Source organism: Geospiza fortis, unplaced genomic scaffold (assembly GCF_000277835.1).
Source record: "Geospiza fortis unplaced genomic scaffold, GeoFor_1.0 scaffold114, whole genome shotgun sequence".
Lineage (NCBI taxonomy): Eukaryota > Metazoa > Chordata > Aves > Passeriformes > Thraupidae > Geospiza > Geospiza fortis.
The window spans coordinates 2092491-2119580 of record NW_005054383.1 but is presented as its reverse complement, the minus strand read 5'-3'; the positions used below and the strand labels follow the sequence as shown (position 1 = coordinate 2119580).

The 27090-nt window shown below is 44.8% G+C and overlaps 1 protein-coding gene across 2 annotated transcripts in view; it reads right to left on the bottom strand.

The window, feature by feature from the left end:
* The window catches only part of CLUAP1 (clusterin associated protein 1), a 59741-nt gene extending 36213 nt beyond the window's left edge, over positions 1 to 23528 (bottom strand). The window contains exons 1-7 of one of the 2 annotated variants that reach the window (XM_014308753.2): positions 23103 to 23528; positions 21836 to 21920; positions 16936 to 17115; positions 15095 to 15190; positions 5523 to 5606; positions 3821 to 3954; positions 2344 to 2485 (exon numbers count right to left, since the gene is read on the bottom strand). In XM_014308753.2, coding sequence (XP_014164228.1) covers positions 2344 to 2485; positions 3821 to 3954; positions 5523 to 5606; positions 15095 to 15190; positions 16936 to 17115; positions 21836 to 21920; positions 23103 to 23278 — 897 coding nt within the window. In that variant the 5' untranslated portion in view covers positions 23279 to 23528. The remainder of the gene's footprint in view (positions 1 to 2343; positions 2486 to 3820; positions 3955 to 5522; positions 5607 to 15094; positions 15191 to 16935; positions 17116 to 21835; positions 21921 to 23102) is intronic. The other variant, XM_005425205.2, reaches the window with a different exon arrangement.
* Positions 23529 to 27090: the final 3562 nt, after the last annotated feature.

Here is a 27090-nt window from a genome sequence, read left to right as displayed (position 1 = left end):
CTCCCCTGGGGCCCCTTCAGGCACTGGAGGCTGCTCTCAAGTTTCCCCAGAGCTTTCTCTTCTCCAGATGAAATTCTTCACCCTCTTTCAGTCCCCAAGTCCTGGAGTTTGATTTTGAGGACTGACATCTCACAATGACTTCAAATCCCAGTTTGGACTCCAGCACCTCTGAATATTTAGGTGGAAGAGAGACACACACACACACACACACACACATACACACACACACACCCCCCACACACACACGCCCCTCCTCTCCTACCAAAGCAACAGCTTCTGCAGCAAAGGCTGCCTGAGTCACTGTGCTCCTGCCCACAAAGATGTGGTCACAGTCTCATCCTTTTTATGTTCCAAGTATTTTTAGGTACAACTGATAGAAATGTGCAAAGCAAATCAATAGTTTTTTTGTCATCAGCTTTTATACTTTTTAATTCTGCACTAGACTGAAGCATTGTTCCCTGCTTATCCTAGGCAACCACAAGCCAAACCATATGGGTAAGGTCCCAGGAGTCTCAAAGAAAGGAGAAAAAAGGAAAATAAAGTGTGCTCTCCATATTCTAATCACGGCATAGCCGTGAATGACAAAGGCTTTTTCTTTGTCTTATTATCTTTTAACAAAAATCCCCCAAAGAGCTGAGCACCAACTCATTAACAAAGTTCTGCACTTGAATTCATAAACACTTTCAGGTAGCTCAGTTCAAAGCATTTCTCCTCTGGCTGTGAAGTCTCAGTGGTATTTGAACAGAAGGGATAAATCAGATTTTAGGCTTCACTTCAAAATTATGATTTAATTGAAGGCTTTTTTTGAGTGGGGGACAAGGCTATGGTGAAGAACTGGAACAGAGAGCTAGAGCTGACTTCAGATAGGAGGTGAAAAAACTCGTACAGAGACATGCTTGTGAAGAGAGGCTTGATGGGAAACTGGTTCACGGGGATTAACAAGTTGCCAAATGCCCACATCAGCTTTGAAAAGATATTTTATCCTTCAAGCAAATAACACAGCAAAATATTTGAGACTTCTCAACAGCATGGCTTTCCCTGTGTCCAAAAGGTGGTGGTGGAATAAGGAAGCTTTGATTAACAATGGGTTAATTGGCTGCACTGATGAGGCCACAGCTCAAGTGCTGTGTCCAGTTGTGGGCCCCTCACAACAGAAAGGACATTGAGGGGCTGGAGTGGGACCAGGGAACTGGGGAAGGGTGTGCAGCACAAGGAGAAGGGGCTGGAGAATTCCTGAGGGAGCTGGGAAGGGGCTCAGCCTGGAGAAAAGGAGGCTCAGGGGGGACCTTGTGGCTCTGCACAGCTCCTGACAGGAGGGGACAGCCGGGGGGGTCAGGCTCTGCTCCCAGGGAACAGGGAAAGGACAAAATGGCCTCAAGCTGTGCCAGGGGAGGTCCAGGTTGGACATCAGGAGGAATTTCCTCATGGAAAGGGTTGTTAAACACTGGAACGGAGTGGTAGAGCCCCCATTCCTGGGGAAAGCCTGGATGTGGCACTCAGGACTCTGGGCTGGTGACAAGGTGGGGATGGGTCCCAGGTGGGACTCGATGGTCTCAGAGGTCTTTTCTCTTTTCCAACCCCATGGATGATGTAATTCTGTAACTCCAGGTGCAGCACTCCCAGCAGCACTAAGATCCCAGGGGAGAGGGTTCACTCAAACGTGTTTTCAATGAAGAACAGAAGACAGAGTGGGTAATGAGTGTGAGAAGGATGAAAATAAAACAAGAAGATGCTGGAAGCTGAAGGAAAGGCCAGCTGAAAGCACTGCAGTCCAGTAAACCCCAAAGAAAAGTCTGGAACAAAACAGGATACAGATGCAGATTATCCACGAGGAGAATCACACTGACCTGACACAACTCTGCAAGTGAAGAGAAGGCAGAATTCTGCCAAACAAGAGTGAAGTCTATGAGGGGGAAGATCTCAGCACATCTGATCTCCTCACTGTTGCTCTTGGCTGTTTCTATTGATACTTTGAGGAGACTGAAGAGCCTTGTGCTGAGACACCCTTATGCATCAGCAGACAACAGGAGTAAACATCCATTGTATGCAGCAAAAGGAAGATCAGAAATTCTGAAAACATTCTTCATGAACAAAACCCAGCAGCTGAAAATGAGTCAGGGGGGCAGAGACTGGCAAGAGCCATCACTGCACTGGTTTAACTGGTTTAACTTTAACTTTAGCAGCTGTGCTTGGCCAGGAGCAGCCACAGTCACTGGACTGTCCCTCACCTGCCAGTGACTCAATCAACTCCTGATGTGCTGCTTTGGAAAAGGGGATTAAAACATTTGCTGTTGCTCTGCAGGCTGTAAGTCCTGCTTAACACTTCCAAAGTGTCCTTCCTACCTCAAACATCTCCTGCTCTGTCCGTCTATGGTCATCCAGGAGCTGCTCCATGTAGGTCAGATTTCGGAACTTCTCCAGGTAAGTGCTGTACTGCTTCTGCAGCTGCTCCTCAATCTTCTCATACTCATCCATGAAAGCAGGGCTGGGAGAGCAAGCACAGGGAACTCAGTGAAATCTGCCCAGAGAAGCTGAGCTGCCCCATCCCTGGGAGAGCTCAAGGCCAGGCTTTCTGGGGCTTGCAACAACCTGGGACAGTGGGAGATGTCCCATGGCAGGGACTTGGGATGAGATGAGCTTTAAGGTCTCTTCCAACCCAAGCTATTCTGTGATTCTAGGGGTCTATAAATATTGCTCTGTATATAGAGAATTCTGAAATGCAATTTTAGCTTTGCAGCTGCCCTTCCATATCCACTAAACCAAAAAACCTCATTTTTTCAAGGTTTCACACTGCTTCAGAGAATAAAAGCTCAAGAAAAGCCCCTCACTAAACAACTCTGGGAATTACATAAAGCAAAGAGAAGGGTTTTGTGTACAACTCCCTTTTCCTTTCACACAGGCATAAAGGCAGCATTTTGGCCCCCTCAAAAGGCAATGTTAGCTTATTTATCCTGCTGTTCCATAACTGCACAAAGTGTGCAGTTTTTGCTAGGGACTTCCTTGCTACAAAAGTGTCCTGGGTCATTACAGGGTTAATTAGAGAGTATGATGAAGTTATGATGTCATTACACTTGGGAGCTGAGTGATGCACCCCAAAATCCACTGCTGCTGCTCAGAGCTTCACACCCATCCAATCCACATCCTGCAGAGTGGTGCTGATAAAACAGGGATGTGAATCCAGGTCATTCCTTCCACCACTCCCTTGTCTAATAGTTCCTCTTTTCTAATATTAGGTCAGATTGAAGATTGTATAAACCTGCAAGTTAATTAAGGGCCAGAAATCAACCCAAACTGTGAACCTGAACACTCCAGTATCCAATGGGGCTTACAAGGAGGGAGAGAGTCATCATCAGGAACTGCAGTAATAGGACAAAGAGCAATGGGTTCAAACTGAAGGAGGAGATTTAGAGTGGATATTGGGCAGAAATCGTTCCCTGGGAGGGTGGGCAGGCCCTGGCACAGGGTGCCCAGAGCAGCTGTGGCTGCCCCTGGATCCCTGGCAGTGCCCAAGGCCAGGCTGGACAGGGCTTGGAGTGACCTGGGACAGTGGGAGGTGTCCCTGCCCAGGGCAGGGGTGGCGCTGGACGGGCTTTAAGGTCCTTTCCCACCCAAACCAGTCTGGGATTCTGTGATTCTACGAATCTTCTGGCAGGCTGTACCATTGGCCAGAGGATCTGATCCTAACAAGGGCTGCAGAAGGAATTTTTCAAATTGGTGGTGAACACCAGAAGCCTGTGGGAACAGAGGGGCTGTTTGCACCAGTTCCACCCTTTCTGCTCCCACTCCTTCCTGCAGTAGATAACCAGTTCATGATCCTCACCGAACACTCTGCAGAGTCTGCAGCCTCTTCTGGCTTCTTTCCAGCTCCAATTTTCGTTTTTCAATCTTGGCTTCCAAATTGGCTTCATCCAAAGCCACATTATTCAACATGTCTTTGGTCTTTTGGACTTCTTCCTGAAAGAGAAGGATGGTGAACCATGGCTGGCACTGGGATAATTACATTTATCTTTCAGATGCTGAACATTGCTCTGGATCATCTCATCTGTGTTTACTCAAGTAGGCAATGGAAATTCAAAAGTTCTTTGTGGCCAGATAATGAACTAACTGGACATTTGCAAAAGTAAAATACCTGATTTTTTTGCTAACATTCTTAAAGAAGGAAAAACCCCACAGCTGTAGCTTTAATTTTCCTTCTCACTGAAGAAGCAGTAGAAGGCAGGAAGAAGGCTCTCTTTTGGCATCATTAAGGTCTTTTTGGATTTTATCTTAATGGAATCATTCAGGTTGTTTCCAACCTCAATGATTCAACGATTTTCTCTGAATAAACAGATGAGAAATGCATTTGTTTCTTGGTACTATTTTAGGGAATTTTAAGCTTCCATCATTTTTCTTTTCTCTTCAAGATACAAGTCAGTTTTATAAAGAACTTCCTATATCTGAGTATCTTCATCCTTTCCTAAGTTTTGTTTTATCCATTTTTTTTTCAAAATCTGGGAAGCATCTTGAACATTTCAACATGTGCTACAGGAACCAGGAGGGGAAGTGGGAATATTCCCATTGATTCAAATGAGTTGAGTACATCCAGTGTGTTCAAGTTCAAGAAAACGAAACCATGAGCAGGTTTTGAGGGACGGGGAGGATTCCACTGCTGGAATTCCAGCAGTGAGTGTTGGTGCTGCTCAGTTCCAACAGGTCCTTCCATGAACTGAGCCAGGATTAATGAGCTGAGTGTGTGCCAGTGCTGTTTGCCAGGAATCCAGTCCCTCTCTCATGGAGGAGTAAGAAATGTACATTAACAACATTTAGTAATTCACACAGGTTGTGAGCAGGAGCAAAACATAACGGAAGATTTCCTGGAATCTCTCTTGGTTATCCATTGGTTGTTTAAACCTGGAACTCCATTCTTGTAGTCAAACACTTGGACTGGATACAGTTTGCAGTGAAATAATTGAATAATTGATAACTGCCAGTTAATTAACTCCCTCCTCACACAGTGCAGCTGAAGGTTCAGAAATTCAGGAAAGCAGGCACTGGAGCAAGGACAGTGCTGGAAAGTGCAGGACAGACACAAAGCCCTTCACAGCAAGCACCTCAGGGGTGCCCTGGCAGGATCTCAGTGGCACAGTGCCAGCTCCCACTCACCCCTGGCCAGCTCAGCTGTCCTGCGCCCAGAGCCCAGGGACCTCTGAGGTCCCTCCTTGCAGCCCTGACTCTGCAGAGGTCACAGGGCTCACATAAGGTACAGGGTGTAGATTTCTTGGCTGATTTGGGCAATTTTTATCCCTCCTGTAGGGGGATAAAAACCCCTGCTTTGGGGTGAAGCCCCTAATAGAGGCAGGCAATGTGACTACAATGTGTTTTCCCCCAGGAGAGGGGCTAAAAGCAGCTCTTAGATCCATCAACTGCAGCTGCAGGTGATGACTTTGGCACTCTTTACCCCAGGCTGTTGATAAAAAGAGCTAATTTCTTCTTGCAGCAGAAAAATTATAATTTTGCAATTAAATAAATGATATTTTGCTTACCAGAACTCTGTTAATGGCAATTTTCATCACCTTCTCAGCCTCATTTATCTCCAAAGGTCTGCCAAGAGATTCTGTCCTTGCTTCCTATGAAATAAAATGAACCAATACATTTAAACACTACACAAAGGAACTAATTTATGCAGAACTGAGGGTGATCAAGCAAGAATGATAGGATCATCTGCATAATAAATGGGGTAGGATTTAGTGTTTATTCACCAAGGCTGAGATGATTTAGAGACCAGGAGATGATGAAAAAGTGAGTTGAGATGAGCAGGAGGGAGCAATCAAGGCATCCTTTCCAAATGAGGTGAGTGCTGTGTCTGACTGCAGCTATTCTTGAAGGCAGATTTTTGGCAACTGCTCTGATTTTCCATGTGGAGCACAGAAGATTCCGTCACCTGTACAACACAACCCATGAAAACACCAGTGCAGGTGGAGGAGCATGGTGTCCCAAAAGTGTGGAGCTACAAGGACTACAAAGGCACCAAACTGTGCCAGGCAGGTGGACACTGAGCACTGACCCTGCCAGAGCTCCAGGAGCCTTTGGAGAATGCTCCCAGGACAGGCTGGCATTGTGGGGTGTCCTGAACTGACACTGAATGATCCCTGTGGGTCCTTCCCACCCAGGATATTCCATGATTCCATGCACCTCCCATGTGCAGACGTATGGGCATCTCTGCTTCTGACAACTGAGTGAGTCAGACTCCTCAAAAACCCCTCAGTGATCCTTGTTGAGATCCCAAAAGATTAAAAAAATCCCTCTCAGCAGATTTGGGGACACATAAGCTTGGCTGTGCACTTGTCTAATTGATGCCTTAAACATGACCTGGTCATTATATAAAAACTTCTGATTACTTGTTTGGCACCGGAAGGGAAGAGAGGGAATTTTGCAGCTCCATGTCCCTAAAACAATCTTGCATTGGCAAAACACTTGGTAACAGGTGGATAAAGATGGAGAAAGCATCTCTCTAGAAAATATCTGACTGAGAACCTAAAAATGCTTTGTACACTTTGCCACAAGCTGTACCCAGCCCACCACAGGAGGAATTCTGGAAGCAGACTGAGTAACTTTGCTAAGATGCCATGCCAGACTCTCCAGATTGCACAGCTCAGCTCCAGCAGAGCCTGATCCCTTCCCAGCAACTCCAGGGAATTGCAGGGTGAACCCAACCTGGGAGCTCATCCAGCAAAACAATAAAAGCAGCTTTTTGTGCTGAGCTTATTCCTCTGCTGGATCAGGTGTCTGAGCAATCCCAGCACATGCTGCACAAAGGCTCATTTTCCTGGCATGAGAAAAGGAGAACAAACATTCTGCTGGGGAGGGTGACAGCAGTTACATCTGTTTGTGGCAGTGACTGCTCACACTGCCTGAAGTGCTCGTGAAGTGCAGAGAAAAACAAACTCCAAAGCAGAGAGTTTATTTGGGCAGAAATAAGATACAAAACGTCTGTGCAATACAAATTCCCAAATAATTCCATACATAAATGCTTTTGGAGGAGTGGGGAAGAATAATGTAGCTCAGTTGTCTGGGAACACTTACCAGTTCAGAAGCTCAGCAAAATCCCTGTTTATTTGTGAGGCCCTTGCCAGGACCAGCAAAATCCCTGTTTATTTGTGAGGCCCTTGCCAGGACCAGCAAAATCCCTGTTTATCTGTGAGGCCTTTGCCAGGCCCAGTAAAATCCCATTTATTTGTGAGGCCCTTGCCAGGCCCAGCCTGGTGCACACACTGCGCTGCCAACTGGGCTCAGAGGGTCTGGGCCACAGAGCCAGCACATTTCAAACAAAACAGCAGAGGAATGGGAATTCTTGTCCTTTCCACTTGCAAAGAGGTCAAAGGAACAGCAAGGACTGCAGTGTGCAATCATAAACAACTCCCAGCCCAGCTCCTGGTGAAACAGCCCAGAACATGCACAGGGCACTGCAGTGGGGCAGGGCAGGGAGCTGATGGGTTTGGTTTGAGAAACTTTGAGGATCTGCCCTTTGAGGTGGAATAATTGATGCAAGTTTATTGCCTTTCCTTCTTCTGCCTTCCCTCTAAGAGCCCTGAAGTTCCATGTACACACCACAGCCTTGCACAGAAATCCACATCATTTTCTACAAGGTTCAGTCCTACAGCCACACCTGCCTGCAAAAATCTGTCAGGGAAATGCAGAGCAGTGGAAATGCTGGAATCTGTATTTTCAGACTGTGGAATCAGGGTTAGCCTGGAAAAGGAGAAGTTCAGGGCAATTAACCCCTCACATCCCAAGAGATGAGCTGTGTACACATCCCTAAAACTCTGCCTTGGAATGGGCAGAGTAACTTCACTGTTACAACACAGCCTCTAACCTAACTTTGACTCTCTGGAGTAGCAAGTCGAAGTGGAAAAGATATTAAATATTATGGAAAAATGGTAATAGATAGTGGAAATATGATGGAAACATAAATATATGTTGAGTCTATCAAAACCACTGATATTTTTTATGGATGTCTGTCACAGCTTCCCTGGGTAACAGTCACTGGGCCATTTCCTGTAACCCTATGAACACTGTCAGAGAGGAACGATTTATCTTTAATATTTCTTTTCAAGGACCCTTTGCAAATGCACCCACCACTTCCCTTACTGGGAATCCCTCCCCAAGAGCTTCACTCCCAGCTAACAATGGAGAGCAAAACCCATTCTGCAAATATGCCCAGGGAGGCATTTTCAACTGGTAATGGATTTCCATTTTGATGGACCAGAAGCTGATAAAGCAGCTTCAGTGTGCCTGATGTATGGAAAAATGGATGCACTCTTCCTCTAAACTGCAGGAAGGGACCAAGAGAGGTAATTAGGCATGACCAGCATGCAAGCCACTGATGATAAATGTGGTATAATAACATGTTCTGATGTGCTCAAGGTCTAGCAGAGGTTTCTAAGCACATTTTTTGAGGTAAGGAACAGATATTAAAGGTTTTTTTCCTAGCACACTGGTCTTACTGTGCCTGCCCCATCCCTGGAAGTGCCAAGGCCAGGCTGGATGAGGCTTGGAGCAACCTGGGACAGTGGAAGGTGTCCCCTGCCCATGGCAGGGGTGGAACTGGAAGAACTTCAAGGCCCCTTCCAACCCAAACCATTCCGCGATTCTTTTTCTGAGTTTTTCAGGTTAAGTATTTCTTTGTTTCCCAGGAGTTCTAAGCCTGATGCACACAGAAGTTTGTGACTCCTCACTGCCACTTCAGCCTCAATCCTGGCAACTCCACACCCCCTGCTCCCTGGCAATTCCAGCTGTCCCTGCAGGCCACAAAGCTGTCCTGTAGGGTTTGTTGCTCAGGGAGTTCACTCACCCATGCTGGGATCACAATCCAGGGATGATTTGGCACTGTTATATCACAACAGGGAGGCTCATGAGGGACATTCATCGCTCTGAAGGAATCTGACCCTTCCCAACAGCCCATCTGCCCCCTCAAGACATTAAAGTCATGGCAAATGAGAATTTTGCTGCCTCCAGACTCTGCTGCTTGGTGTCCAGCTCATCTCAGCAGTCTCCAAAGGGTGTCCACAAAGACATTTCCCTACTCAGCAATGCAGAGGCTCAATCAGTGCCCCAAACCCTCAGCTATCCCAGCAGATAAAACTCAGGCCACAAGGAGGTCTCGGAGAGAGAAGCAAGTGGAAAATGTAATTTTTCAATAGATCAGAAAGAATCAGAAGTAACCTGCATGTGGTTCTGTTGAGGCAGAAAAGGGAACTTTAAAGCTTTCTGACAGGGATGAATTCACACTGCTCAGCTCTCTCCCTCACCAGCTCCATCCATCTTCTGGCTCTGGAGCTGATGCCACTGATTCACCCTCAGCTGACAAACCCCAGGATGTGCCTCCTGTGATCTTTCCACACCCTCAGAATCCTCACCTTTCATTTACTTTGTGCAAGGTTTGAGGACAAACTGCATTGGCAGAGCTTGGACAGTCCTCAGCACTACAGGGGGTCACTTCATGACTCCTTGGCCAGGAGGTGACCTGGGATGTCTCCTCCAGACTGTGGGAAGTTCTTGTTCCAGAGCAGAAGCTAGCCTGTGAGTACAATTCCAAATTCGAAATGTAATCAGCTAGAAATGGCCTTGCATTGCTGGTTGGTTCACAAAGGAAAAAAGGGCAGGGTTGGAAGAGACCTGAAAGCTCACCAGATTCCAACTCCCTGCCATGGGCAGGGACACCTTCCACTGGACATAACCAGTCCCCAAAATGCCAGGAGAAATGTGCCACCCACTACTTTACAGCTGATGCCATTTCTTCAAGCTAAATACTCCTGGGAAGGCCATACAAAATGATTTCTGACTTTAAATACACACACACCACTGCAGTTCTGGTTAAAGCTGTATTGAGTCAACAATGGATCACAGGTGCAAGGGTTAATTTTGGCTTCCCACTTTGCAGTAAGCTCTCCTCCTCAGAGTGATAGGTTAGGCTTGGGTTAGAAGCAGGACTGTTCAAAAAAACTGAAGCAAAGCAAGTAATTCTCCAGAGTTGTGGCAATTTCAAGTTACAAATTTCCACTACAAGTTCTGTGTGTGGCAGCTCTGTAACCAAAGGCCAGGAAATGAGAGAAATTCATTTATCAGCCTCCCTCAGGCAGTGTCTCGTATGCAGAAGGAACATTTGGCAGGCGGAAAAATGCTTCCAACATTCCCAATAAAATGAGTTTGTGCAGTAAAGTTACAAAGAGCAGGGAGTGATGCAGCCATCTCTGAAATCACATCTCCCTCTGCCCCCAGCAGCTGTGCTGGGAGGGGGGAAGGAGGGAAAAAAGGAATGAAAAGGGAAAGAAAAAAAGGGAAAGGGAAAGGAAAGGGAAAGGAAAGGGAAAGGAAAGGGAAAGGAAAGGGAAAGGAAAGGAAAGGAAAGGAAAGGAAAGGAAAGGAAAGGAAAGGAAAGGAAAGGAAAGGGGGAAAAGAGGAAAAAAGGGAAAAGGGGAAAAAGGAAAAGCTCTTTAATCCAAAAGGTGGAAATGAAGAGATCCAAGTGAAATGTCCTTAGTGGCAAGGCCTGGTGCTGAGCTAACACAGCCTCAGTTCCACAGCTGGCTCTAAATGCCTCAGGCTCTCTGAAGAGTTCAATTCCAGCCTTTCCCAGCTGAGCTGGTAACAAGATTCTCAGTGCCTCCCATCAGTTTGGGAACAAGCTGGTGCTGTGGGTATCCATAACAATAACAGGGAGCAGTGCCCAGAATTTATCCTCCACAGAGTGGCAAACACTTCACGTGGCTGTTAAAAGCTTTAACCTACCAAATTCAGCAATTCCTTTATTTACAGGAGTGAATACAGGGAATAAACACTTTGTTCAAGGGCACAGATGGGCTAAGGGCCAAGAGGAGCATTAGAACACAAACCCACTGCATTGTTCATCTTCAGCACAAGCTAAAAGCCTTAAAAGAAAATATTATTTTCATTTTTCTTCAGTTTTACAGGGCTTCCAGCTAATTAAGAGGTAAATAAAATGAAAACAAGCCAAAGAAGGTCAGAAATCTTTCTGCCTGCCAGCAGCACAGAGGCAGTTTTCTTGTAGAATATTTTTTGCTCCATTATCTTCCCATATTCAGTAATTCAGCAAGTCTGAGCAGGGCAGCTTCCTGACAGGCTCCTGCTAATGTGGCCCAGGAACTCTGGCAGAAGCAGAGTGGGAGGCATCCAAGAGTTAAAAACATCCAGGAATTTTTCCTTTTGGATTTCCATTGTAGGATAATTCAAAATAACCCTTCCTCAGCTGGTGACAACTGCCCTTGAAATTCTCACTACTGCTTTATTTTGAGCTGAAGAATGATTTGGAGCAGCTCATCACCCCTCCCTTCCCACAAAGGTTAATGTGGCCATTTCCCCCACCTTGCCATGTTTTTAGGGTACAGAGCACCACTGGCTTTTCCAACATCTTTTTCCATGTGCAGAATGGCAGCTGTATAGATCCCAGAGAAGGGAGTGCACAGGGAAGCAGTGCTGCATTTTGCCTGACTGCTAACATTAATTCCCTTGCTACTTTTCTTGATTTGGGGTTTGACAGCCTTAATCACAGACAGCTTAATTCAGCAGCTTCTTTTCTCCATTCATTTAGTATTGTGTAGGAAGACAGAGAAAGAAATCCAAACAAAATCTCTCATCCCCATCTCAAATCCAAATCAACCCCACCTTCCCCATGCAAAAAACTCAACATGCCTGGTTATTCTTGCAAAGGTAACTGTAAATATTCTAAAAATTAAAGTTATATAGCAATGAAATGCAGAGAAAGTGCCCCTGGCAGGAAAGGAAACAATAAAGATGAAGATGGATTTCTCCATGCATAGAATTTGCATGGAATTGGCTTTTCATTCAGGGATCTCACTGTGTGGCACCAAGCTCATTCATCAGCTCCACTAAACTCTACAAATCCCAGCTGCAATTCCTTCCTGTGCTCCAGGATTGGACCAGCAAGACTGGAAGCTGCAAATTACCTTTGAAATGTAATGCTTAAATGTGTTTTAAAATAAAAATTATGTGTCTCCACACTGCCACAGGACACCAATAACCTACACTGTGCTCCTCCACAGCTGGGCTAGAACCAACACAGCTCCCACACAACTCAGTAATTATATTTGGGATTTTCATCTGACAATCCATCCTTGGGGGCTTTTTGGGATTTTTTTCTCCCATAGTCTGAATTCAGCACACCCTGTAGGTTTTGTTTCTTCCTCTATTGTTAATGAAACATTCTTTTTTAGCATTACAGATTAACTTGGGAAGCAGTTTAAATATACAGAACTGTATATTCAGTCAGGGAATAGGGTATTTGCAAAGGCTTCAGAAAGGCACAGAACCATATTTCCAAGAAATCAGACCTCAACTCTTCCCCAAAAATATGTACATACATTTACAGCACTCTGTACCTCCAATAAATCTAACAGAACCATTCCCCTAAATTCTTCTCTAGCTGAAATTTGTTTTCATTCAGAAAGTAATTTATTTTAAAAAAGTGTTTCATGACTGGGAGCAATGAAATTTATCTAATGTATGAGGTTTTTCTACACAGTTTCTATACAAATTATGTACAACAAGACTCCAACAAAGAAGGTAAAGGTTGTGGAGCAAATTAGAGTCAACATTTCCAAAGGAAATAATGAGTTTTACTTCACTTTTCCCCAATGATCTTTCCCCAAAAGCTGCTCAGACTGTGAAAACAGATCGAGTCAACCCATTAGTGCCAAATGCTGGCATTTCCTTTATAGTTCCTGGAAAATGAAGCCATCTTCACTTAGGATAGAAACAAGATTTATCATCAGCCTGTTGAAGCTTAGGTAGGAAGAGCTTTTATTTATATATTTGGAAATGAATGGATTGGAAAAAGAAAGAGAAAAGATGTTCAGGGAACATAAAACTCCCATGTTTTCAAATTCCTTTAAACACTATGACAGCTGTTGATAGATTTTGGCACATGCAACAGGTTACAGGAGATAAAATGGAATAAAAAACTAAACCACTGCTCCCCTGCCCTTCAACAGCACAAAGCCTCTGGCAGTGCCAATTAGTGTGAGCATTAATTAGCCAGGCACTGCCAGAAGAAAATAACCAATGGAAATCAATAATCTGCACATTAAAAAACAATAAAAGTAATATTTATTTTAATGGCAACTAATTTGGTGTGTACCAGCAGAGCTCTACTCCCCACCCAAAGCCAGAATGAGCTTCAATTCTTCCCCACCTGGAATGGAGTGGGAAGGGCAGGCAGAGGATGCCATTGCTGAAGTCTCCTGATCCTCCTCATGAAGGATCCAGGGAGGATGAGGAAGAGCAATTCCTGACTGCCCTCAGCACTGACAAGAAGCCCAGACCCAACAGTGATGGAAAAACCCAGCAGTGTTTGGCTCCAAGCCTCTCCTCGCACGGGCAAATTTCATACTTCAGGTGAAAGGCAGAGCTGGGGGCTGATAACTAAAAATTACAAATTTCACTGCCAAACTGGTTCCTGCAGCCTCCTGACTTTTAATCTGAAACCTGTTTGCTTTGCTACACACTCAAGTCTGAAGTTTGTTGCATGTTCCAAACTTGACATTTAACCCAGCCAAAAATGGGTCCTTCAGGTTTAACAAATCACTGAAAAACCTTGGAACCAAATCATAAGGAACAGAGCCCAAAAGCATCTTCTGCAGCTCTCTGGAGGCTCTCCCTGTGCTGTCACTGTCACCTGCTGCCTTTAGGCCATGCACTCAGAGCTAATGGCACAGAAGGTCACCTTTCCCAGGACAGCATTTCCTAAAGGCAACAAGTTCCATCTGCCAAACCTTTTTACAAAACACAACCTGTGCACCTGGGCAGGATCAGCTAGCCCCAGCTTGTGTGCTCAGCCACAAGGAACACGTGCTCCCTGCTCTCTCTAAGAAATCCAATCCTTTCAGAAATGGCACCTCCAAGCAGGCTCCCACTCCAGAGCTTTTCATGGCCCCACTGAGAAGTGCCTGCACTGAAGCACTTTCTCATCTCCTCATTTTTCAGCTCTTGCTTTCAGCACACTCCACTTGTTCCTGGCCCTTTTCCAGGGCCAGCTCTAAACTCACCATCCTCAAAGCCTTGATTTCAAGTGACTAAACAACATCCAATTCAAACCAATGCTAAAATGCCTAAACTGCTCTATATTTGGCTTTTAGCAGAGTTACAGGGATGCTGTACTCAGAGCAAAAGGGTCCCATGCTCCACTAAAGCAAATATTAACACATCACACAGCAGCTGTGTGAAAACTCCTTCAAAGCCAAGAAATTAGGCAGAGTGCAAGAGGAGAAGTAACTGGTTAACAGTTCTGTGACAGTGCTGCATGTTGAGTTAAACTGGATTATGACTCCTCCCTCTCTTTTGAAGTATGAACACCCTGCACACCACAGAGATGCATGGATCCAGCAGGAAAGGCAGTGTTCCATGGAGGAACTTCCCAGGCTATCAGCCACCCTTTGGAACACCTGTACTCCATCACACAAGGATCTGGGAGCATTAATTGTGGAGGCTCAGAGTTTACAGCTCTGAAGGGTGCACTCCCTCCAGCTCAGACATCTGAACATTTCCAATACCATGCAGGGTCTCCCTCCTTTCAAGTCCCTTTTCAGAAAATGAAGAACTGCAGATAAAGGCACTGAAGAAAATAATGGCAAGACTTTCTGGCAGTGTGCACTGACTTCACACACCAGCTTTTGATTTTCCTTCTTCTCCAGCTAACCTGAAGAACATGTACCCTGCAGGCTGTGATGCCTCCAGCTCCTGCCACAGAAATAATGAGCCTTGTCCTTGGAAAACTAACAGCACTCATCATTTATCTGTTAGAATATCCATCCCCAGTGCCACAGCCTGCACATGTATTTCCAAACAGGGAGTATTTCAGTTTTCTGCTGAAGAGAAAATGCCAGGCTGCTCTCTCAGGCTGCCTGCAGTCCAGCCATGAACAGGAGTAGGAAGGAAATGCAAACTGTCAAGCCCATTCCTTCAAACTCACGGAATATTTGTGTCAGATGCAGACATTAATAAGAACTGAGACTTTTTCCCCTTTTTCCTTTGAGACACCCAGTGAACACAGGTTTTTCCATGCTCTCCAGTGTGTACTTACCCTCAGCTCCACCTCTTTGCCAAGTAAGTCATACAGGACTGCTCCTTTGGAGGTGATTTCAGAAGCAAGCTGCCTAGCTGTCTTCAAATCAGCAATCTGGGAACACAGCAACAGCACTGAATAGCAGGAGAATCCCCAACATCACAAAGAATATCCATGGCATTTCTCATTCTGATGTCAAAATTGCACTGGAGGTCTAAACTCTGCCACAGGCTGTGCACCTGAATCAGAGGGGACAGAGTCTCCTTGGCTTGAAACAGTCCAGGTGAGGCTCTGTCAGGTACAGGTTTCTGAGGGAAACCCCAAATACTTTAGGCCAAGGGATAAAAAACCCACAAATCTCCTCAGAAATGTGGCTCAGCCAGCTGTTGGTTCATGTGCTGCCCAGGACAAAGGGAAACATCACCTTTTTCATGAGCAGAAGTAAAAACTTCATATACCAAAAGGAATGGGATCAGTCTGCAATGAAAGTAATGAACTTTTGCGCATCTACCAAGTGGTTTTTTGTTATTTTTTCAGAGAGACACATCAGACTTACAGAATCACTTCTGGGTCTGCCATTTTCTCAAGAATCACAGGAACAGAGAATCACAGAATGGTTTGTGTGGGAAGAGACCCTAAAGCCCATGTAGTCCCACTCCTGCCATGGGCAGGGACATCTTCCACAGAAGTAGTAACAGAAATTCCTCTTATTTAGCAAAGTGCTGGGTTATTTTTTTTAATATATTTAGAGAAGATGCTTTTAAAATATCAAAGATGGTTTTTATTTTAAGGGCTTGAACAGTTTTGATATATGTTAGGGTCACAGGAAGATTTCTCCTTCTTTCAATGCAAATGGGCTGAAAATCAACTTTCAGCCAGTATTTTGCAAGCTCCTCCTGTTGCAAAAGTTTAGTAGGTAGAAAACAATCTTTATTCCAGCCTACTCCAGTATTTCTACGGTGTCAACAGGATTTCAATACAAAGAGAACCAGTTTTGTGCCACTGTTGCCTTGTGTCCTAGTTTGCCAAGCAATATGTATTCTATTTACCATCTGTTAGAGGTATGGCAGCTGTCCTCTGTTCAGTGGGCAGTTTTATCTCTTCCTCAAGCACTCCTCCCTCTGGGGAGACACCTGCTGATAACAGGCTATTGATGTCACTGCATGGCTGATAAGAATTTCAGCATCCCATTGGGAGATGTGAGCCCAGAGGGAGAAGCCAAATATTCCCAACTGGATATAATCTGGAGATCCTAGAACACCAGAACAGCATTTCCACTGGATTTCCCAGAGGAACAGCAGCTGCCTCTTCCACTGGATCTTCAGAGGAAGATTCCACCCTTCTCCAGGATCCCTGCTCCAGCAGGACCACCCTTGACACTGCAGGAGGTCTGAGCCACAATGCCAATGGCACTGCTGCCAAGACCCTGACCCACAGAGTGTCAGGTTGGGCTCTGACTCTGTCAGAGTTGTTTTGACTTACTGCATTGTTTATTTTATCCTTTTATTTTCTTCCCTAATAAAAGAACTTCTGTTATTCCTTCTCCCATATCTTTGCCTGAGAGCCCCACTTAAGTTCAAATTTATAACAATTTGGAGGGAGGGGGTTTACAGTTTCCAGTTTAGGGGAGGCTCCTGGCTTCCTTAGCAGGCACCTGTCTTTCCAAACCAAGACACCTTGCATTATGCTTCTGGTTGAGAATTCAGAGATTAAAACAAATCAGAGTCACATAAATCCACCTCCTGAAAGTCTGACTTAAAACCCTGCCTACTGCCTTGCCAGAACATTCTCCACTTAAATCCCAGCCAGCAAACAGATGAGTTTTCCCAAGTGAACAGAAGAGTGGCACTCTTGCTTACTTTGGAGCCCAGATCAAACTTGAACTTGGTGCTGTCCTCCTCGAGGAGGTGAGCATGCTCCCCTCCCTGGGTGTTCATGGCCCCGTAGAGCACTGAGGTGACCTTGAGCAGCTCCTTCACAGCGTGGCCATCAGCCTGGTACAGCTTCTTGGTGTTCAGCTTGATGTGAGCCTTGGTAGCCTTGGGCAAGAAAGAAACAATTCAGCACTCACAAAAGAACAAAATCTGTGGGAATCCATAAAATCAGAGGGTTTTAGGAAAGCTGCAAAAGGCAGGCCTCAGAGACAGCAGAACTGTGATTAGAGCTAAGCAGTAGCCATGAGATAGGTCAGCAGAAAAATTATGTAAAAAGTAGAAAAGGACAACTAGAACAATGGTCTGTGTACTAACACTTGTCTAGAATAACTCCCTAAGCTGCAGAAAAGTTTATCTAGTGAGATATTAAGAAGTTTTAAGCTTAATAATGGAGCTCTGTGCATTGTGTTTTAAGGTTCACAAGCAGGTATTGTATCCAAAATAAGCAAGCATTGTTTTAACCAAAGGTACACGTGCTTGTAGTGATTGGATAGAACTACTGTCAATGTGCTTTTGCTTTGTGGGATTGGCCAAAAAACTTTTAAAGTAAGTTGTAACATAAAGTTCTTGCTCTGCTGCCTGAAATGTGAGCTGATGGCATCTTCCCATTGTCAGAACCATGTAATGAGACTGATGCTGGAAAATCAAACAGCTCAAGGCACGTTCCCAACAGTCCCATCCTGTTGGTGATTTGTACAGAGCCCCCAGCCAGTGATAAAAATCCTCAGGTATCTGCACTCAAACCTCTTTTGAGGGCACCAATTATTGTGCTGTACAGAGTAACTCCTCCTGTTTGGACCCCTCATCATAATACTGATTATTTCTAGAAGAAATTTTTCTGAAAGTTGTGTGTTTTCTGCGTGTCAGAACATTTGCAGAAAAACCCTCAAACTGTCATAATTTCTTCCCTGAATAAAGATCAGCAAAAACCCTATGCACCATTTAAATTCAAATTAAGTTTAAGTGGAAAGTAAGTGCTGCCCAGGTCTTGTGATGATGCTGCAGAGAGGTAAATTTCACCCTTAATGAGTTGCAAGAATGAGATCAGTTATCCTAATTTAACTGTCTTCTCTTCCAGCAGCACCTTCCAAATGTTTTATTGCTTCTCTCAGTTTTTTTCCCTGCTGTGATATTAGTGATTTTATTCCCTTGCCTTCCATCTCTGAAGGGTACAGACAGAACAACAAGGAAAAAAAATACTAAAAATTCTAATATTATCTTTTTGTGCTAGGGGGGAAAATTACTATCTGTCACAGAAAGGACACAAATGTTGTTCTTGAAATTCCTGGTAAGTTTATATTATAAATGAATAGCCTCAAGGAGCCAACCACAAATTTCAGATTAAACTTTGAGGGAGTCTTTGTGGTGGCATAACTAAACAAGGAAGCAAAAAAAAAATTGATCACCATCTATGGATCCAAAAATGAAGCTTAAAAATGACACATGAAGTACAAAAGTGATTTAACATCTGCTTTTCAGTATATTTTTAAGATGAAACTTCTGCTGAAATGCTTCTCCTTTGGGAATGCTGCAGCAAACGGAGCCTATCCATGAGTCACTGGTGGTATTACACAGCTTTGGTTTTACAGTGCTCCTGGAATAAATTCACATTCCCTCAGGCTCTGACAGAGCAGGATCTTCAAGCTGGGGGAAGAGACTCAGACATTACAATATCTGGTACAATACCATGATAAGCTCTGCCCTGAGCTTCACTAAATAATGTACTGAAGGAAAAAATCCTGTGAAACTAAAAGAGAGAAAGCCTCACACTTCAAACCATGGATTTGGCTCCAGCTTTGCCAAAGAAACAAAGAAAATGGATATAAGCCCATGCTTATTCAGGTGTATTTTGTCAAGACTTTGTGACTTTAAAATCAGATTTTAATTCCCAATAAATATTTTCCTCTTGCCTCTCTCATCCCAAAATCTCGGCCCAGCAGAGGAAATGACTCTTTGTGTCTGACTACAGAGACAGTGCCCTGGGAATGGCTGGAGCTGTGTTAGGAGAGGGTCAGGCTGGATCTCAGAAAAAGCTCCTTCCCCCAGAGGGTGGTGGGGCCTGAACAGGCTCCCCAGGGAATGGGCACAGCCCCAAGGCTGCCAGAGCTCAAGGTTCCAATTCAGGATCTTCTGTGATTCCTGAAAATTGAAGCCCAAAGTTCCGGAACAGGCTCCTGGTGTTGTGCACCTGAGGCAGGGGAATACGAGACTCACAGTACAAAAAAATCCCAAATTGCTTTTGAAATGTTGGTCTCAGAATGACCTCAAATGAGCCAAGACAAAGTGAAAAGCCAGGTAAGTTCACCTCCATTCCCTTGCAGTAGAAGCAATCTGAAAAATTAATTGCAGAAACAGCAAGTATTCCATTATAGGAGAAGTGGTCATTAAATTGACAGACTTTGTTAAACATCCTCTATCCAAAGGGAATGATGCACTAAATTATAAAAGATGTTGTTAGAGACAGAAGTTCTAATTTCAGCTTCATTCACCCTCAAGAGAGTGAAATCAATGTCTAGTAAGAGGGAAAAAATGTTTTTCATTCAAAGGCTACTTAAAAACAGAAAAAATACACAGACAAGTATATACATTTTTCAGACTGGCACAATGGCACTGTGGAGTCAAGAAGACAACTTCATGTTTGGAAAGTCACCTCCATCACTTCATCTTTGAAACACCTATTTGATTTGCTGTTTTATTATATAACACTTTTAGTTTTACAGAACCATTAAAAACCACAGCTGTTTATTCTGAAGATCAGATGGTTAAAATGCAACAAAAAATATAAATATTCAGCAAGAACAGCAGCCACAGCCAGAAAATTTGCTTAACTTCACAATCTGCTTTATTAATATCATGAAGCCGAATTTTCTGTGATGTCTGACTCCTGCAAAAGGTTTTGTGCCCTTGGGTTGCTGAGTTTGTTTTCATGAATGAATTTCTATGAGTGGAACTCATTGGAGGCTTTTTGTTGCACTCTACCTCAAATTTGGATCCAAGTGGGCTTAGGCAGGAGCCAGGTATTGAGCCCTGACTGATCAGGGCAGCTCCAGGGGGGGGAATTGATTAAAAACTCACATAAGGCAACCTTGAAGGCACTTTGGGGTCTGGGAAGGAAACTTTTGGTAAGCTCTCAAACTGCCAGGAAGGCAGAGCAGCAGTTAATTTGTGTGGAAAATTAACACCTCCTCACTCGTTGTTCAGCAAAGCAGAGCAAAGCTCCAGCTACATTCCCTGGTGATGGATCTGTCCTGCCATTCTCTTCTGAGACAACTCTGTCTCCATCACATCTCCCATCTGCCCACGGATGCATAAAGCCATTAACTCCTGGGGAAGATTATTGTGGATTGCATGGACAGTGAATTATTAAGGAAATGTCTACGAGCTTCTCTCATCCTGAAAATGCTGAAAACCTACAATAATCCCCACACTAACCTGTAATATTAACTGAGACTAAGTACAGGATGACTAAAGTAATTTCCACTAATTTAATTTTCTGAATCATATTATGTAATTCTCCAAAACCCTTGGGATTTCTGACATGAAATCAGCTATTGAAAAGCATCACATTATTTCTGCTTCCAGACTTGTGCTTGGAGGGGGAAACCCTCCCAAACAAAACAGACCTGTTCACTCCATCTCAAGATGCTCCAGGGCTCAAAAGTACATTCTCATATGTACAGGAATGCACTCTGCTCTGAACATGGCAAAATTAAGAATTAAGAGAATTGATGGTGCACACTATTCACAAATGACAAGGGAAATGTTGTTAAAATGACATTTTAATACATTTTAAGGTTTTTAAAGAAGTACTGCAATTCAACTTTGGTATTAGGATAAAAATTTCCATTGCTTCCAGATCCAGCTGCAGCCCCAGAAAGTTCTTTTCACATAATGAAGAGTGTTCATCTAAGTGTGTGATAACATCAAAGGCTCCCACTGCTTCCAAATAACATGAATTTTATGAAGGACAATGTTATTTTACTCCAAAAGACTAAAAATTTTGAAGACCCAATCCAAATATGCTCATGCATAAAGAAATTGATCTGAGAAAAAACCACATGCCCTAATCTATGGGAAATCTCATACAACCAATATATGATTTTATATCATCATGAAAACACCAGAAATTATGATAATTCAAGCACAGAAAAGAATCAGGCATCCAAAGTTAGCTATAACCAAGGTGGGATCTCTTCTAAAACAATTTGAAGTTAAAAACATTTCCCATCTACAGCTGTGTCTTCCACTGTTACCTTTTATAAATAAGGAGAGATAAAGATGAATATTGGTTTAGATTCCAATTTAGATCCCAATATTGTATTTAGATCCCAGTGAATATTGGAATGAATATCAGTTTAGATCCCAATTTAGATCCCAATATTGTATTTAGATCCCAGTGAATATTGGAATGAATATCAGTTTAGATCCCAATTTAGATCCCAATATCATATTTGGACCCCAGCTCTGCAGACAGAAGTACAGAATGTCAGTAACAGCCTGCCCTGGCCTCTTCAAATTTCCAGCATCATAGGACACAGGAGCACAGCATCATGGAATGGTTTGGGTTGGAAGGGACCTTAAAACTCATCCAGTGCCACCCCTGCCATGGGCAGGGACAGCTGCCACCACCCCAGGCTGCTCCAAGCCCTGTCCAGCCTGGCCTTGGACACTGCCAGGGATAAAGCAGCAGCAGAATGCAACACAAACTCAGCCAGCCCTTGCAGGGAAGCTCTGTGGGGTTCAGAGAAAGCTCTAAAGCTGCCATGGAACCAGGATTTCAGATTGTCAGGGTTTCAGCCCAAGCACAGCTCCTGGGCAGACTCACCATGAACTGAGCCACGGCCTTAATGAAGAAAACCCGGTCCTGCTCTGTCTCCACGTCCCCAGGAATGTCACTCTGAGGTTCATACCTGTGCAAACAACAGCTGGAGATCAGAACAAGCTTCTGGCAGCATCCAAGAGCCTGCTTCGTCTGTGAGGCAAAAATCAAACTCAAAGTAAGCACAGACTGGAGAATAAATGTGTAAATAAATTCCTGCTGCATCCTGGGGCATCCAGAGCTGGAGTGCACACAGAGGGTTTGTACAAACTGCAGGAGCTGTAAAAGCTGACACACTGCACCAGTTCATAGCCAGACATCATTTCAAACATCCTCCTTTCACAAGTGAAGGAAACTTATGGAAAAACAAACTGAAATCTGAGAAATGCTTAAAGAAAACACCAGTGAGATGCAGAAACTTCTACAAGTGGCCAGTCTGCAGGAACCAGGGAAGAATAAAAGGAAATTCAGTGATTTGGACCTTCAGTGTAACAGCAGCATTTGAAACACTAATTTAGGCAATTTAATCCAAGTACTTCTGAATGGTTGTGAATATATCCCTATTTCATTACAGCTGCAGGAGTATTCAGCAAATTTCTAACAACTTAATGGATATTAATTATTAATCCAGGCCAAAAAACTGCCATCAGGAAGACTGGTCAATGTTGGTTTCAATTATAATGTTCTACCTTATAATCTTAAAAAACCCTTTAATTTTACACTTAAGGAGGAGAGAAAAGATAATGTATAATTCAAATAACAGTTCAGGATCCAGAAATATTTAACCACAGTCTGTCAATGGGTTAAGTGGGTGTAAAACTGCAACTGGACAATAGAAGATTAGAACCAAACCATTTTATTTATTTTAAATACGTTGTGGATGCAGGACGATACCAGGCTGTAGCAACAAGGCAAGAACTGGCTGGGTTTTGGTGAAGTTCCCACAACAGATCACCCTGTTTGGATAAAAAAGTCAGATATGGACAGGATGGCTGTGGAATTTGGAGAATATGTGAGAGATAAGGCTACTTTTAAATGAGTGTGCCCACAGTCAGGGTGAAACCTCTGGCAGCCACTAGGTTTGCTACTCCAGACTATGTCATTAAGCTAAAATTCTGCAAACTACCACATTTCTCTCCAGTATTTAGAAGAGCAGAGCTCAAAGAATTACTAAATATCACTGAGTTGCCTCATTTCACAGCACACCATCAATTCCCAAGCACACTCCCCACATCTTAGCAACAGCCCAACATTTGCTGGCCTCATCACCGACCTTTTCACCAGCCACAGCAGCACTTCTGACACAAGCATGAAGTTTGGGGTGTGGAAATTCTCCATGGATATCAGTCGAGGATACCCCAGCGCCCTCATCATCTCAGTAAAATCTGAAAAATGAGGAAGAGCAGGGATTTCTTTTATATCCAATAAGGGCTTTGCCAAGATTGCCATCTCCCACAGAGTGCTGCTTAGTTACCGTGAGATATACCCAGTTAAAAAAATTAAACCTCAATAATTAACATAAATTGTATCATTTCAACAGAAAACACGCCCAAGTGAAAACAGGTGTTTTTAAGGAGATTCCCTGAGCTGGAACAAGGCAGACACAGCCTCTCCCTGCACACACAGCATTCAGTCTGTTCCCTACGGGCGGGGGAATCCCGCCCTGCATGGCAGCGCCACCCCCGGCAGCGGGGACCCCTCCCCGGCAGGGACCGGCGGGCTCAGCCAGCGAAGCGTGCGGCGGGCAGGACACCGAATCGCGGCATGGCGGGATAAACTGAGGGCAAGAGCGCACTGAGATCAGCGAGGCAACCTGCGAGCCATCCCCACCGTGGCAACTAAACCAGAGCACTAAGTGCCATGTCCATCGCCACCGTGGCAGCCAGACCAGAGCACTGAGGGTCATGTCCGGGCTTTCCTTAAACACCTCCCGCCACAGCGAATCCACCACACGCCTGGCCAGCGCATTCTAATATCATCCTTTCAGGGAAGAAATTCTTCCTAGTGTCCAATCTAAACCTCGCCTGGCGCACTTAAGACTGTGTCTTGTCCTGTCCCTTGTTTGCTGGTAGCAGAGCTAGCCCCACCCCCGGCTGTACCCTCCTGGCGCGGAGGTGCTGAGAGGGAGAAGGTGTCTCTGTTCCCCCATCATGTCCTCCAGGCTGAGCTCCCCAGGCTCCCTCAGCCCCTCTGTGAAATAAATAGAGCAGAACACCTTTCTCCTTTTAATGCCTTTATTAAAAATCAGCTCAGGTGGGAAGAACAGACGGGTCGCGCTCACACCACCGCTGCTTCCAGAAGTGGCACAGAGGAGGAGGAAAAAGTGCAGCTTTGTCCGCTGGTCTGTGGGCAGAGCTAGGGCTTCCATCCTCACGACAGCACCAGGAGATTCACAGTTTTTCCGTTTGACATTCGAGGTCCTCTGTCCAGCCGACATCTTTTTAGGTTAGGGTGAAGGGTCAAAAGGGTCTTAGCGGATACTGGATTTTGTTCCTCACGTCTAGACATCACTTCGATCCCTCAAATCCGGGGGTTTTTGCTAGGTTTGGTGAGGGGCTTCTTCATTTGCACGCCAACTCCGATGTCCCCTCCTCTTCACCGTCCGGGTGCCATCCTCCAGGAAGCAGCAGGCTGTTACTCGACAAAAACGGGAATTCCCAACCATCAACAACAGGTAGTTAACGAAAAACTACTAACAACAGGTGATTACAACAACAAACAGTTAGAACTCTATCCTGGCAGCAAGTGGCTCAACCTGTGAACTCTGCAACCTTTTAAAAAAACGGGCAACTTTTCCACTCATAACAGTCCGCTCAGGACCTGCCGAGGCCGCCGGGGGCAGAGCCGGGGCCGGGCCGCAGGGAGAGGCCCGCGGGAACGGACAGGGCTTGTGGGCCTGTGCTGGGCCCCGGGGTGCCACAGCTCCTGTGCCGTGTCCGGCTGTGGGGCCCTCAGTTGTGGGGGGACATTGAGGGGCTGGAGGGGAAGGGAAGGGTGCTGAGCTCATGTCCTGTGCAGATGGGCTGAGGGAGCTGGGAAAGGGACTCAGCCTGGAGAAAAGGATGCTCAGAGGGGATGTCCTCACTCTCCTCAAGTGCGTGACAGGAGATGGGAGCCAGGTGGGGATCAGGCTCTGCTTCCAGGGAACGACGGACAGGACAAGAAGATGACACAGTCTTAAATGTGCCAGGAGAGGTTTTGGCAATATTTGAGGAGGAATTTCTTCCCTGAAAGGGTGATGAGATATTAGAATGGGGTACTCATGTGTGTGGATGTGTGTGGTGGATTCACTGTGGCAGGAGGTGTTCAAGTGTCACCCTGAGTTTTTAAGATTTTCTAAGCCTTCTGATGTTGATGTTCTTATAGCGAACTTTCTCACACACTTTCTGTAAATAACTCATTGTTTTGCATTCCTTTATGGAGAAGGACTGGATCTGGCACTTGGTGCCATGATGTAGTTGAGGTGTTAGAAGATGGGTTGGACTCGATGATCTTAAGGTCTCTTCCAACCTAGAAATTCTGTGATTCTGTGAAGGAGAAATTTGATGGACTGTTGGTTTGTTCAGTGTCATTGGAGATGTGGCACTGTCACCCTCCAATCCACTGTCACTCTTGGAAAACTATAAATGTTGGAGTCAGAAAATAAACTTCCCTTTTTTCTTCACCTTGAGAACAGCGGTGTGCGCTCGTGTTCCTTCGTGTCCTATAGTGACATTCAAGCTAAGCCTGGGTGTGACACTCAGGGCTCTCATCTGGTTGCCTTGGTGGAGCTGGGTCCCAGGTTGGACTCAGTGGTCTCACAGGGTTCTTGTACCCCAATTGATTCCATGATTCTGTGACATTACAGCCTTTGGGGACAGCGTGGTGGCTGATGAGTGTCCCCAGCCCGTCACGGTGCCCAGAGCCCAGGCAGAAGTGACACAGCCCACAGCAGTTTCCATGTTGATCACCAAGGAGGAGCAGCATGAGGGCTCCTGTGCTGACACTGGTGATGTCCCATGGACCAAGGAACGCGGCTGTGACCACAGATCTCTGCATTAACGCTGCATGGAGCAGCCACAGCTCTTCCTGAGAGTCATCTCTATCTCAGGGTGGATGGAGCTGAAAATCATGTCAGGCTCATCTGTGCATGTCTGAGGACATTTTGCAGAGCAGTTCCCAGTTTTTCACTTCAAACTGCCCAAGCTTGGAAGACACACAGACGTGGACTCTGTAATGGGCAATGCTTATGCACACGATTGAAAAAGCAATCAAAAGCAAGGGAAGAGCAATAAATCCTGAAAGAATAAAAAATGACATGAAATAGTTACATTAGAAAATAGGAGATGTGTTTAGAGACTGGGTTTCCTATGTCAGAAAGCCATGAGACAGCAAACATTGAATAATTCACCAGTTCAAGGATGTGTCAGCAATCCCACTTCTTCAGGGGGCTTAAAGAAGGAACCATTCCCCTGCTCTCCCCTGAGTTACACTCACTGACTATGAAATATGTAGGGGAAAGCCAAAGCTGTAAAATCAGTAAAACAAATTCCACAGCTGAGGTAAGCACTACACTGAGACTCTAAGTAAATATCATTAATATTTATACACTAATGTTAGGCAGCACAAAGGTGCTGCTGGAGGTGGGGTGGCTTTGAACTGAGCAGGGGCCCAGAGAGGAGCAGCCTCTCTGGTGGGAGCTCAGACATTTATCCACAAGGGATAAACTTTTCTCCCTGCCCACTCCCATTTCCAGCAACCCAAACCTGAAGGAAAATGCACCTGTAGTTATTCCCTAGGACATGAACTCACCTCCAGGGAAACATCTCCCCATCCCACAACCCACACTTGAGGAATTGGGGTTTTTTCTCCTCTTCATCAGTATAAAAGTGGAAATTTTCGTGGAAAGGAAGGAAAACTGGCAATTTTGGTGCAGGTTTTGGTGGCAGTGAGCAAGCCATCAGCTGGGGCTGCAGGCATTGAGTACAAACCCTGTCAGGTTCTCAACATATAAATAATCAGCTCTATTCATCCTTATCTTTCCCTCCCTTGGCCCTTTCAGCCATCAGCCATTGTGTTGTAGATGAAATGGTGGTTGGGGTTGTTGGTTTGGTTTTTATTTTGGTTGGTTGATTTTTTGGGATTTTTTGTTTGGTTTTTCTGTTTTGTTTTGGTTTTTTGATTGTTTGGTTTGGGGTTTTGGGGGTTTTTTGGTTGTTTGGGGTTTTTTTTGTTTGTTTGTTTTTTTTTTTTGTTTTTTTTTTTTTTTTTTTTTTGTTTTG